This window comes from Papaver somniferum, chromosome 1 (assembly GCF_003573695.1).
Source record: "Papaver somniferum cultivar HN1 chromosome 1, ASM357369v1, whole genome shotgun sequence".
NCBI classification, from domain to species: domain Eukaryota; kingdom Viridiplantae; phylum Streptophyta; class Magnoliopsida; order Ranunculales; family Papaveraceae; genus Papaver; species Papaver somniferum.
This window is the reverse complement of record NC_039358.1, coordinates 45,203,597-45,218,820: the sequence shown is the minus strand read 5'-3', so window position 1 is coordinate 45,218,820 and position 15,224 is coordinate 45,203,597. Positions and strand designations below refer to the sequence as shown.

At 33.5% G+C, this 15,224-nt stretch overlaps 1 protein-coding gene across 1 annotated transcript; it reads left to right on the top strand.

Annotated features, from left to right (window-relative positions):
* Nucleotides 1-12,983: 12,983 nt before the first annotated feature.
* Nucleotides 12,984-15,176, top strand: LOC113299112 (zinc finger MYM-type protein 1-like). Its single transcript, XM_026548092.1, has one exon. The coding sequence runs from the start codon at nt 12,984-12,986 to the stop codon at nt 15,174-15,176; it is 2,193 nt and encodes a 730-aa protein (XP_026403877.1).
* Nucleotides 15,177-15,224: the final 48 nt, after the last annotated feature.

The following is a 15,224-nucleotide window of genomic DNA, read 5'->3' as shown; positions in this document are numbered from 1 at the left end:
GTATTCCTTTACCCAATTTAAAAGCTCAAGTAATCACTGCATTGCTCAATCCCTATAAGTATACTTTAATTTATGCATTTCTGTAGATTTAATGTTTGATTATTTGTGCTATGGAACCAAAAGTTGTTTCAATCAACTTTCATTAATTTCAGTAGGTTAATTGTTTGATCTATTGTTTTATTGAACATAAAGATGTTTTCTCAAATTATTTTAAAGTGTTTCATCAATTTGTATCTCTGAACAAGTTGTATTTTTGTACTTTGTTTTGTTTAGTAGTCTGTAAGTTAATTGTTTGATCAATTGTCTCAACGAATAAGCAAATAATCGTAATATCCATTGTGCTTATCTCTTTTTTTTTGTTAATGTAAATTGACCTAAAAGTATCCCTCTTCTATTTATCGTGTAGTTTGGTAGTCAGTGGTTGAGTACCGTAATTTATCTATTTTTGCTCGATAATTGAGTACCATAATGCAATCAAATGTCACCGCTTCATATAGATCAGGACCTCGTAATGTGTACTTTTTTCCTCCATAAGTAGGTTGTTTGAATATGTTCAGTTGGTGCTGTTATTTTTCCATTGTTTTTTTTAACCCACCCAAACATGAATTCCTGATTCTGTAGTTGGGTTTCTTGGATGTTCTTTTAATCATGGTGTTGTTTCATTGCCCAGGTTAAAAATGGTGAACAATAATGAACAACTAGATTCAACAACATCATCTTCTGAGGGTACCTGTTACTTCTCCCCTTTCTCTTCTTTTTGGACTTTTACTTCATTAATCTCCACAGTTAGATGGGTAGTTTTTGATCCCTTTTATACTTATATATGGAACTTGATTGACTTCACAATTTTGTGTGCCAGCTGAGACTTTGTTAGCGTTATTTAATTGAGTTGGTAACTTAAACAGTTAAAATTAGCATTAAGCACTTTTAAGTCAGCAACAATCACAGAACATAATTTAGGTCTGCAATTTATAACCTTTTTTAGCTAGGTTAATGCAACACTCACAAAATATGATTATTTAAGGTTTTCTCGTTTTTCAATAACTCAGATCACCTTGTATATGTGTCAGTAGGTCGATTTGGTAGCTTACTTGGCCCCTTCTTTCTCTAACTGATAGCAGTAGTGTTTGAAAGTTTTTTCTGTTACTTGGAGTCTGAAAACTAAGTTGAACAACAAATTGTTTTTCATCTTGTTAATCACTTTAGTGTTTACTGCTCTCACTTTTGCATAATATGCCTTTTTATAAAATACATGTAGAGTACCACTTTTGTAGTATTCACATTATCTTTATTACCTTCCCATAAAATTGATCTTTTTCACATTTGTAGGCACAACAACAACATCAAGGAACGTGAGGGGCCCGACACGAGGGCTGAAGCTGGATGCATTGATTGCAGCTAACAAAGGGAAGCTTTCTGTAAACTTCTCCGAATTAGAAGGAAAGCCGGACTGTGAAAACGCCAATCCACTCGCAAGCGAGTGTGGGGTGATTGTTCGCTCGCTTGCCCCGTTACAATATAAGTCATGGACCAAAATACCTCTGCGCGAGAGAGATGCGTTGATTGAAAGACTCAAGGTAATGCATTTCTATTAAGAATACTTCAGTTAGAATTAATAGGTGAATACTAATAAAGTTTTTTTGCAGAATAAATTCATATTGGACACTTCTTTTCCGTTGGTGAAGGAATTATTAATGAAATCTATGGGCGCAAAGTACTCAAATCGTAGGAATAAAATGTCAATCCATTTTAATTTGTCCTTAGAAGCTGGAACTTATGAAGAGGCCAAGAAAAAGCCGTATAAGACCGTGTCGCTAGAAGATTGGGACTGGTTGTGCGACCACGTGTTTTACAGTGAAAGTTTCAAGGTATTGTCTTTATCATCTTCTTCTTTGGTATTGTCTTTATCATCTTCTTCTTTTGGAACATGTTTTTAATTGTCTTTATGTAAGTTGTTAATTTGCTTTTGCTTTATTTAAAATTTGTAGAAGCGCTCTGCAGCAGGTGCAAAAGCTAGAGAATTTGTTCCGTTCAACCATTGTGGAGGTTCTAAGTCACATGTGGTCCATAGGGCGGAGGTATGTTCCTTTATGAATAAGAATATGATTTTCTCTTACAGTGATGTTGGTGCAGATGTATAAATTTTTTAAGTCCTTTAGAAGCTTAGGATGGAATATGGAATGTGATTGTCTAGTGTTTACTCTTTTTCTGTTGCAGCATCAACTCACTTGTTTTTTATTTCCTGTGTAAAAGAGAAACGGAAAGCTGGATTCGAGGAAGGAGACATTCAAACATTGTATGACACCCATACATCTACCAATAAAGAAACGGGCGAAGTTCTTTGGATCTCTGATGAAGCTCGCATCAAATGGGTGAGTATAGACAGTATTAGTGTTACAGTTTGTGTTGTATATGTCTAAACCAATAGGACTCAGAAACACACCACACCCAATAAGTTTTTGTAATTTCTTACTTATACAATTTTATATCACTAGAATTAACCTACTGGTTTGACATTCTGGTGTAGTTGCTAATTATTCTCTCTATCATGCATCTCTATATAGGAGACGATGAATGAGATAATGCAGCAAGGCAGCGAAGCGGGAGATACACCACCCACAGAGGAAGAAGTATGTGCTCAGGTTTTAAAGAAAAAGCAAAGACGACGTTGTTCTGCGACCACTGTTTTTAACAATGAAGGAATTCATGAAATGCTGCAAGCGCAGGCTGATAGAATTCAAGCTCAGGAAGAGCAAATACGCGCCCAGAATGAGGCCTTCAAAAAAATGAAGGAAGACAGCGAAAAGGTCATAAGAAACATGCAGGATATGATGATACGTTCTCTCGGGTTGAACAATATTACCGCTAATGGAACTGAACAACATTAATGTTTTAGTCTTAGTATTTTTTTTTCTCTTTTCTAGTAATGATGTTTATTTATTGGTAGAGTTTAATTATCAGGATTTTTCTAGTTTGGATTTTATCTAAACAATTTATTTTAATGGAAATTATTTTTTATTCAATTTATAATTTATATTATTTATTTATATCAATTTTTTTTTTAATATTAAATCTAGGCTAGTCACCAAAAAAAAATGGTGATGAGTTTGGTTTGATGATGGTTCGATGAGAAAATAGTTATGGTGCGGCAGTGAACTTTTTTTGGAGACTACTATATTTGCAGGTAAAATTGTTTCGGAGACGATGAGATTTGCTATTGAAATTGACCATACAGAGACAATCCTAATTGATCACTCTACTAGTTTTCAGAGACGACTGAATTTTGCTATTGATTTTTTATTTTTTAGAGATGATTAAATTTATCCTGCTGCTAAATCATTATTTCTTCAGAGATAAAAATATTTTGAGGCTAAAACTATTTAGGTGAAGTATTTGTTTCTTCACTATAACTGTATTTTGTGGCGAACAAATTTCGCTGCTAACACTATTTATGTGATGATTTTGTTTCTTCACTGTAAGTATATTTTGAGACGAACAAATTTCACAGCTAAAACTATTTTTTGTGAAGAATGTGTTTCTTCACAATAAGTATATTTTGAGATGAAAAAATTTCGCGGCTAAAATTATTTTCTGTGACAAATTTGTTTCTTCAAGATAAGTATATTTCGAGACGAACAAATTTCACGGCTAAAGCTATTTTAAGTGATAAAATATTTTCCTCACCAATAATTCCTAGAGTGACAAAATTCTTCATCACAAAATTAGTGAACTGTGTCAATTTTATTTTCTCACAAAAGGAGAGTTTTGGTGGCAAAAAGACTTATGTCGCTAACTAAAAAACTCGGTGACGATTTCTTAAGGACGTCACATAACACTTTCAACGACTCGCTATAGGTGATGAAACTTTTTGCGCCGCTAAATTCTTTTTGAAACGAAGAAATTGATTTTCGTGACACAATATTTTACCACTGAAAGTGACTTTTCTTGTAGTGTCTTCAGTCTCATTTGCAGAATGGTTATCATCTTGCTGAACCGTTCACATGAAAATATTTCTCAATGGACTTCTGTATCGATCATTTTCATCGGAAAAATTGGGGATATGCCCCAAAATCGATTGTCATTTTGGGATATTCCCCAGGATTCAGTTTTCGGGAATATATCCCAGCCGTCCAAGATTCCATCCAAAACCGTTAAGTAGTCAATATTCGCACACACTTAAGATTACATATGCGAATTAAAAAACAGATTTATTATATAGCAACCTTTTTAATGTTCATGAACATATTCAGACAGAAAAAACCTCGAAGAAATTAGAGAGAAAGTTTAAACACATTTACTATAAATTAACTATTTAACGGTCCCTTGACAGAAACGTTACTTTGGTACATATTCCCAGGGGCATATCCCAAAATGATAGTCGATTTTGGGGCATGTCCCCAATTTTCCCATTTGCATCTTCATTAAAGCTAATTGTTGCTGCATAATATACCGTAACAAAACAGGCGTCATTGAATTATGGAAACCACAAACTGAGATCCTAAATAGGTTTAGTTAGAAGGTAGGCATAGATGCACACTCAGTACCCCAATATGCATGTTTACTCCACATGCATGCTTCTCAATGTAGCTACCTTTCTAGTTTGTATGATGCTGGCTCTTCATCTCTATAATTGATGTAGATTATGTGTCGTCTTTCTCCACCAAAGTCTAAGAATTTTCAGTTCATAGTCTATTTTTTCTTTAATGGAGCTTGAAGCATTTCCGCAACGGGCATGTCAGTCGTCACACGAACTACCAGACTCGACTTGTTCACCACAAATGTTTTCTATTTTAATGGAGCATATCTTTTCCGGTAACATGCTTATACATTAAAAATTCATTGTATCAATGGAAAACACTAGAATTGGCATCAATAACTCTACCAAATAAAAGATATCATTTTCGAAATGAAGAGAACAAAATTTTCATTATTCGAGATCTTATTACTACCCTATAGTTCTGAGTCTGACTTATAAGTTCTTACCACTGACCTTGCATGCAGTTGAAATTCGTGGTACCAGTTGGAAATATATGTTTTAAAACAAAATAAATAAATAAATATATATTTTCATTTATTAATTTTTTTTTGTTTGTTAAATCCATTTTTAACAATCTTTATGATACTCATAAAAGCAATTTATTTTTGTCATAAATTCATTGACCTTACAAGAGTAATGGTTTATATTAAATCATATTAATGTTTTCATTAAAAACTTTATGAAAACCTCTTGACTATAAATCAGATTTTTGGTTGGAAAAAGATAAAGAGGGTTTTTCTTTATGTTTTTGATTTTAGATAAAAAGAATTTTTGAGAGAAAGAAAAAGAAAACTAGTGTATGAGTATCACTTGTTTTCTACAATTATGATTTTGAGCAAGAATAGAAGTATGCAAGTATCACATACTCTCGAAGTGCAAGAGTGATTGTGAAAGAGATTTTCTCGGCTGTTTTATCCTGGGGACGACGCGACATGGAAGAACTGTTTGCACAATTTTGGGCAGAGCCGCGAAACGTCTTAAAGAGAGCGACCGGGTCGTGACTCATCCATAACACTATTTGTTTGGTTTTTCTTGTGATTGTTTTGCAGGAGGATTTCGGCAATTGTTCCAACAATTTTAAGACGATTTCTTCTTCCATAGAGATTAAACGAGAAACTATTGCTGAAACACGATAAGTATCATTGTTATTTGGTCATATTGAATCATCACTGTATAATTATCCGTTAACAATTTATCTTCATGATTGGATTTTAGGTTTCTTCATATCTAAAATTGAATTTTGATATCTAATGTTAATAGACCATAGTTGTGACATGTTATAGATTTTTCTGTGGATCTCTTAAATGAAAATGAATTTGGTGATGAAATTTATATCGTATATATTAGACATCATGAGTATCACCCAGGTAAAATTTCATAATTTTTGGAGTCCAAAAAGTATTTTGAAGTTATTTTTCAAAACCACATAACGTTGTTAAAAATTTCTGACGGGCAGAAATTTAGCCCTAATTGAATTCGTTTGTCCCAATCTTTGTGTAGCTATTTTGAATTTTTGTAACATGAAACTTGTAGATCACAAATTTATCTTCAGAACCTATTTTGAATTTTTCATTGGGTTCTTTGGTTTAAGAGATGTGGTGGTTTTCAAAATCGTTGTGTATGTCTGTGTAAAAAATATGAGATGTGATGTTTTAGTTTAGAGATTAGAGATGCAAGAAATTACAATTAAAATCATATTTTGATTTTAGTACTTTACTATTGTATTGGTAATGAAAAAATAAGATCATTATTGGAAATCAAACTAGTGCACGACATATGTTTGATAAAATGCTTAGTAGAAAGTTATAATCCATGACTTTATAACTTTACTTTGTTTGATGCTTGGAGTACTAATTTTTATTTGATTTTTAAGTACTTACATTAGTGTATACCTTACTTATTTTGGGTTACAAATGCTCACATTTAAATGATTGTGACAGGTGATAATTTCACTTGCTTCAACAATTTTTTGATTCCTAATGGAAATAAAAAATTCCGAGTAAATATTGGAGATAAATCGGTGGATGGAGCAATGGTTTTGCTGATTTCTTTGTTGGTACAGAAAGAGTGGACAATAGTTTATGACCAATTGAGCTTTCAAAGCAATAAGGTATGTTTGATTAACAATTTGTAGTTATTGTAGTGATCGAATAGTTGCATTCTACATTGAAAATGAATTGATTCTTCAATGATAGATGAGTTGTACGGAAACTAGATATTGAGAATTATTGTTTATGACAATAAATGAGTGACTCATATAAGTTTGGAACTTATGAGATAGAACTTGATACCAAACCAAAACCGAATGAATAAGAAACCCAGTCAAAACAAATATGAATACCAAATCTCACCAAGAAATGAACATAATTTTAAATATGAAGTTATTTGCTACGCTTGCATTAAACCAAGTCTTACGACACGGCATTGCAAGAATATCAAATATTATTAACAATGCTTTTCAAACTAAGTTAATGTGAATTGTGGATACGGTGAGAGGTTGGTATATATTGGTGTTTTACACCATGTTTGTTTTGATAATTTATGGTTCAAAAGTTGAACGGAATCGTTTGAAAGAAAGTGGTGTTGAGTTATACTCACATCTCTAGGATTCTTGGTATTTGTATGGTTTGAAAAGTTTGCTTCCGGTAGAACTATCTTGTTAAAGATGTTCATACTACCAAAATGAGAAAGAATCTAGTTTCCGCCTATCTTGTTTTTAACAAGATTGAGATTAAATTTTTTGTTCAACTTGATCATTGCACTACTACAATAAATATGTTATCAATTGAATGTTTGAACCAAATATTGCATTATTTATATGATATGACTGAAGCTTTGGAGTGCTTGAAATATGTAATTTTATCTTGCTTCTATGAAAAACAAAATTTGGGTTAGTGAGCATGTTGTGTTTTCCCTCTAAAATTTTTAAGAATTTTTTTTTAAGTGACATATATGACATTTTACCCAAGTCTTCAAAGCATGTAGATTCCCAATCTTACTAGTTTACAAAAGCATCGGATGAAATAAAATGTTTGAGAATTTTATAAGATATTTTTTTGGTGTTTCACGAAGTCTAACTTGGTGACTAAAAGTGATATTTTGAGTAGTGACTAATGAAATGATGTCTTCATGAAAAAAAATGTTTGTTTGGTCGTCCTCTATATTGTGCCAAAAGGATTTTGAAATTGGATAATTACTTTATTAGTAATGAGCAAGAACACATAGAGCATCAAATATGAATTTAGAGAAATGATTTGTGCTTAAAATTTATTTCTAATTTTTGTATGAATGAGGAAACTTTCTAGTTTTTGAATTGGTATTAAACATTGAAATCTGACGTCTAACGAAGTCTATAGAAATTTTTGAATGAACGTGGCTAGAAAAGCAACTTGCATAAGTAACTTCTCAATTTTGTATTTTGGTGTTTATTTGAAATTTCCTTTCGTCGAGAAATAGTGGGGGTTCTCTACCCTATGTATGTTTGAATGTTAAACTTAGATTAAAGATCTAGATAGAAATAGAGATCACAAGATCATTAAGAATTGATGTGCAAGTAGTAAGACTAAAACGAACTTTAGTCATAATTATTATCTTGTTTGAGATACTTAGATCCTCATAATTTTAATCTTTGGAAAGAGGTTTTAAGATTCAAATATATTAGTTTGAAAAATAGAGAAAGGGTAATTAATTCTAATACTTGCTTTCATGTCGCTGGATTTACATTCTTGATTGGTGATGTTGTTTCTACGATGCGTGATTTGTTATGTATCATATGTAGAAAAATATATGGAATGTATTAAAGATGAGAATCTATATAGGTCGAGCATGAAAATTGTGTAGTTTCTACAAGAACAGAGATTGGATATAAGTTAGATAAGTCATCGTCATATATATTCTGAAACAAACTTTGAAACAATTGAATGAGACAAAATTAATTTTTTGATTAGTTTGAATAATTTCAGAATTTTTGAAAATGAAATGCATAACGCTCGTTGTTGTATATGCATAAGTGATTTGTGGAATTTAAATTCTAACTTATATGATGTTCATGAAAATGAGAACATGCTTAGTTTACTATTTGGCATAAAAGACTTGAGGGAAGATAGTGTATATGCTTGAATTGAATTTATTCTTCTCTTGAATATATTTAATACAATGGAAAGAAATAGAAATATATATAGTCTAATTGTAAACTAGTTTTCACCCATTTGATTTAGTGTCAATGTTTTTGAGATTGTGTGTGATTGCACTAGACATGAGTATGGTAGCTTGGTATGTTTTCTTGCTACGTGATTGACTATATATATACTTATAGTGAGGGTGTAATATATTGCTTCCACAGTGGGGGTTTTATATTCAGATTTACTAATCCTAGTATGGAAAATTGGTAAAATATTGAGAAGGTTATGAGGAGTTTCGAACACATCTTACTATATAAATGTTTACTGAAATCCTTTATGGATATTGTGAAGCTGATTGGACATACTTTCAGATGAATCCTCTACGGGATGGAGCGATTCAGTCCTCTACTAGATAGAGGAAGAACAGACATATTAATCCAATGTGATAGAACTGAGGCTATTGCAAGAGTTGAGAACCGTTAATTACAATGGTAGAGTCGACATATAAGGTGATAGAAAGCATTTTTTTCTATGAGAGTGGATTATATATGTCTGAAAAGAGTTATCGTTGATCCTTTGACGAAAGGATCAATAAGAAGGTGTGAATACATCTTTTGGGATGAAGCTGATGCCCATTGAGAATTGAGTCATTTGTGATGGATACCCACCTAGAAATAGGTTCAAAGGGAATAACGATTCAAAAATTATATGAACATAGTTGTTCGTGATGGACACCCAACCTACAACTCAAGATTCCAGAAGTAGGTTCAAAAGGTAATCCCTACCTATGAATGGAAATCCCAAAATGTAGGTTCAAATGGGACTAAGTCACGGATAATATGTAGACACAGAATCATGCTTTTGAGAATTCATCCCACGCATGATATCCTGAAGCGAGTTAAGGTTGAGTTTTTTGTTTCTAAAATTCTTAATGATGTCTATATCTCTATTTAGAGTGGGGTACTTAGCTACATGAGTACTCTTGATAGACTCACCTATATGGATGTGAAAGTGTGGCCGCTTTATATGAGAATATGAGCAGTTCTCTAGATCATTCATTAAACCGGGATTCAAGCACAAGGCCTTAATGTGCTGGCTTTAGACTTTACACTAGTATAGTTGTGTGTGTTAAACAATCTTTTCATCTCCTGGAGTTCAAAGACTTATGTTCACTCTATGGTTAGATTTTGAGAGAGTTTAGCACTATGTAAAGGTTCAAAATCGAAAGATACCTTTACTTATGCACATCACTATATAAATCTTGCTCAATGTTTTAAAAATATAAGTGGGGGATTGTTGGAAATATATGTTTTAAAACAAAATAAATAAATATATATATATTTCCATTTATTATTTTTTTTTTGTTTGTTAAATCCATTTTTAACAATCTTTATGATACTCATAAAAGCAATTTATTTTTGTCATAAATTCATTGACCGTTTCATGTTACAAGAGTAATGGTTTATATTAAATCATATTAATGTTTTCATTAAAAACTTTATGAAATCCCCTTCATTATAAATCAGATTTTTGGTTGGAAAAAGATAAAGAGGGTTTTTCTTTATGTTTTTGATTTTAGAGAAAAAGAATTTTTGAGAGAAAGAAAACTAGTGTATGAGTATCACTTGTTTTCTACAATTATGATTTTGAGCAAGAATAGAAGTGTGCAGGTATCACATATTCTCAAAGTGCAAGAGTGATTGTGAAAGAGATTTGCTCGACTATTTTATCCTGGAGACGACGCGACATGGAAGAACTGTTTGCACAATTTTGGGCAGAGCCGCGAAACGTTTTAAAGAGATCGACCGGGTCGTGACTCAGCCATAACACTATTTGTTTGGTTTTTCTTGTGATTGTTTTGCAGGCGGATTTCGGCAATTGTTCCAACAATACCCATAATGTGTCATCTTAATGTGGAGTACATCATAACAAGAGAAATACAAGTGCGATAAACATAAAGTTCGATTTAGCAAAATGAAAAATGAAGATCCTAGGGAAAGGAATGCTTTCTCCCTCCTCCTTGCTGGTCCTCCGGTGCTGCAGTTACCGACCGGGATCTCCTTATAAGATGGTTCCGTGGAGGAGTGTGTAATGGAATAGGTGCATCTGGAGGATGAGAGGGGACTGGAGTTAAAGAAGAGGGGACTGGAAGAGGTTGACGTTGGAGGAAAGGAGTCAGTTGGACAATGGGTAACGTGTCTTTGGTCTCTTTTGCATGTTCGACTCCTTCGGCTGCTCTCTCGATACGAAAGTAGACCCATTGGAACCGCCTGAACAACTCCAAAGCAGCTAAAAAGAAGACAAAAAGAGAGTGGTTTGGACCAAAGATCTTCCACAACCAGATAAATCTCATAATGAGATCACTCCCTATGAACCAACCATAGAATGCCAGCTTCAATAAACCATGCTTTTTATTTGGGAAGGTATCTTGATTTTTGAACCTGGATTAAAATTACATGGTTAGTTAAAAGAACAATCATTATTATCAAACGCAATCATTATCAAATTACACAATATTGTTACCTTTTAACCATATTCCAATCAACTAAGATATCCCACATGAATGAACCAAAGGAGCTGCAAGTAGCCACCAAGATGTACGATCCCCTCCATGTCTTCTGTGATGAATGGGCAGCATCCAACGCATTGAACACTAACATTGCAAGAGAGAGGGAGTATTTGGCAGCTAGATAAAAATAAAGAACAGTGAGTCTACGTGCTACCATTCCAAACCTGTCATAAGATAGTGATTTACACGAGGATTTTCTATAGCTAATTTAAAAAGGAAATGCATAATCAGTGACTCTCATATGACTTCCCAATCCCAACCGAAATTTTCAAATGACTCTCAAGTCTCAAATAAGAGTGCCCAAGCCCACTGCCCCCATTTTCAACTCAACTTATAAGTCACAATTAGAATTCAGCTAACAAGTGTGAACTCTAAACTCTAAACTAGATTAACATGCAATCCTATCGTGTATAGCAGGATAAAATTTCAGTTTCCTAGACAAAAAAGAAAGACTGGGTCATTCACTATTGAACGCATAGAAACCATTTTTTTTCATTTTTTAAAATCAAATTCTATAGATTTAGCGTTACAAAGGATTTTCTAAACATAAATAAGAATGAAGGTTAAAAAGACAGTCAAAAGTCAACTTTGTTGTAGTAAAAGATAGTACTTACCGTTGACTGTGGATTTGGGATTCCATTCTCTGATGCACTGGAAGAATCGAATGAGAAACGGAATGGACATGGCTATGGTAACCACTATGTAGTGTCCGCCACACATGGCGTCATCGTCCCAAGCAGCTTTGTCACCCTGCAATTCAAATCATAATACGTATGTGCATGTCAATCTATAGAGGCATGTGAGCGCAGATGGGGGCGCTTGCACCCACTGAAATTTCAAATTTAGTAAGAATAGAGTTGGTTTTTCCGTAATAATAGACTCTTGTGGGTGCAAATATAAATGGCACACTTGAAGTTATATATTTTCAAAGGGTCAAAGTTAAAACTAATAACCATTTTTTTAATTACTCCACCGAGTAGCTTAGATTGGTTTTTTATCTTCACTGAGTCACCGACAGTATCTCTTTGGAGACCACGAAAGAAAAAAGAGAACCTCTTCTCTGCATCTCTTCGACTCTTTCGCAAGATATTATTAGTTAGCTAATGATACCGATCACAAATCAGGTGAAGGTGAAGCTTAACCATGATTTCCTTTTTATTCTATTTTCAATTCTGAAGTATATGCCATCGTTTGTTTGGATTTGGTTATTTTGAAGTTAGGGTTTTTATTCTTTTCTTAATCAAAGCAAAATTCCTCCTCTCTATAATCATAGTTTACATAAATATACTGAGATTCGTTAAAATACTAGCTAATCCATAAGTAATCAGAGTCACCCTTGTTTTTTATTTGAATTTTTAGGGTTTTCTCAAATTTATTTATTTTATTCATATTGTTCTTAATAGAAGTATGAAGTATCAATGTTCTGTTTTGTTTGATTTTTGTATATTTTGTTTGTTTACAATGTTCTAATTGAAGCATCAAATCGTCAATGTAGGTTTACGCATCCAATTCCGTGATTTATGATGAAGAAAACTCAATTGTCGATGGAGAGGTTTTACAAAAGGAAGGCGACAGTTGATTTATCATCGCCTTCAAAACGAGGTGGATCAGGTAGTGGAGTACAAATGAACTTGGTGAACTTGCTTCTTCTTTACCTACTGAAGTGAAAAGATTAAAAGAAAGTGATGCGGTGAACTTGTTAACTGATATTGAATTGGCAAACCTCCCTTCGGATCCAGGGCTTCGAAAACCGATTATGGATTATCATCCAAATGTTAGAAACCAAGTTCGAAGGGCATATTTGCAGAATGGGCCGTGCCAGCCTAAAAATCATAAATTTCCTAATTCACGGAAAGGTAGAAAGTTCAATCATTCTTGGTTCAAAGCTCATGAATATTGGCTAGAATACAGCATATCAAAAGATAGAGTATATTGTTTATGTTGTTACTTGTTTAAATCAAGTGGTGCTAATAACTTTGCTGATGAAGGATTTTGTACTTGGAGTAAGAAATCAAGACTGCAGGTTCATGTAGGAGATATAAATAGTGCTCACAACGAAGCTCGGAAAGCCTGTGAAGACTTGTTAGATGAAAAAGTACATATTGACACAGCACTTGTTAAGCAAACAGATGAAACTAGAAGGCAATATGGAATTCGTTTGAGGGCTTCAATACAAATTGTCCGAATACTTCTAAGACAGGGTCTTGCATTTCGTGGGAATGACGAAGGTGATGATTCTGCAAATCGGGGTAATTTTCTTGAGATTTTAGCATGGCTTGGTAACATCAATGTAGAAGATTTGCAGCCTTATATTATGGAAAATGCACCGAAAAATCTGAAATTGACCTCTCCTGATGTTCAAAAAGATATTACAAGTGCTTTTTCATTTGAAATAATTGCTGCAATTATTCGAGACATTGGTGATTCATTCTTTTCAATTCTGGTTGATGAGTCTAAAGATATTTCGTCAAAGGAACAAATGGCTATCGTTTTACGGTATGTGAAAGAAGGACGTGTTATTGAGCGCTTTGTTGGGATTGAACATGTAGCTACTACCACTGCCCTCTCACTCAAGAAAACAATCGCTAATTTCTTTTCGAGGCATAATTTAAGTTTTTCCCAGTTGCGAGGACAAGGTTATGATGGGGCTAACAACATGAAAGGTGAGTATAATGGTCTTAAGAAGCTTATTTTGGATGAAAATGAGTCTGCATATTTTATTCATTGCTTTGCTCATCAATTACAGTTAGCTGTTGTAAATGTAGCGAAAAAAGATCCAGAAATCAAGGATTTGTTTTCATTAGTTACTTGTGTGACTAATGTTGTTGGAGGATCACCTAAACGCCTTGAAATACTTCGAAAAATAAAAGGTGCTGAAATTTCTGAAGCTCTTAGCAACAATGAACTTGAAACTGGGCGAGGTTTAAACCAAGAGTCGAACCTCAAGCGTGCTGCGGATACAAGGTGGGGTTCGCACCAAAATACTTTAATTAGCTTGATTAATTTGTATTCAGTTGTGATGGGTGTACTTAGATCAGTTTTAAAAGATAAAACTTCTGATAAGAGATTTGAAGCTAGAGGTATTTTGGTTCATATGAAGTTATATAATTTTGCTTTTCGTCTTCATTTGATGAAAAATATTATGGGAGTTACAAATGATTTGTCAGAAGCTTTACAAAGAAAAAACCAGGATATTGTGAATGCCATGAAGTTGGTTCGGATTTGTAAGACAAGACTACAAGAGATGAGGGATAATGGTTGGAATGATTTACTTAGTGAAGTATCTTCATTTTGTGAGCAGCATAAGATTAAGGTTGTTTGTATGAATGATTCTAGTTTAGGTAAAGGAAGAGAAAAACGCAATGTCCAAGAAAATAGCAACGAGCATAAATACCGTATTGGGATATTTAATGCTGTTATAGATTTGCAACTAAGAGAATTGAATGATCGCTTTACTGAAACAAATACGGAGCTTCTTCTTTGTGTAGCTTGCTTATGTCCGAGTGATTCGTTTGCTGCTTTTGATAAGGACAAGTTGAAGCGCCTTGCAGAATTTTATCCAAAGGATTTTTCTGAAATTGACATTGTATTACTCGATGGTCAACTTCAAAACTACATTATGGATGTGAGAACAAGCACTGAGTTTTCAAGTTTGAATGGAATTACTGATCTTGCCCGAAAAATGGTGGAAACAAAGAAAGACAAGGTCTATTCAAAGGTTTATTTACTGTTGACATTGGCGTTGATCTTACCGGTTGCTACTGCCAGTGTAGAAAGACTCTTTTCTGCTATGAAAATACTGAAGAATCGATTGCGTAATAGAATGGGTGATGAGTGGTTGAACGACTGCTTACTTGCATATGTTGAAAAAGTAATAATGGATAGCATCGTCAATGACATTATTATGAACCGTTTTCATATCATGAAGCCACGCAAAGGGAGGTTGTAAGTTGGTACTTGAGTATACAATGTGAAATGGGGGAGATGATATAACATA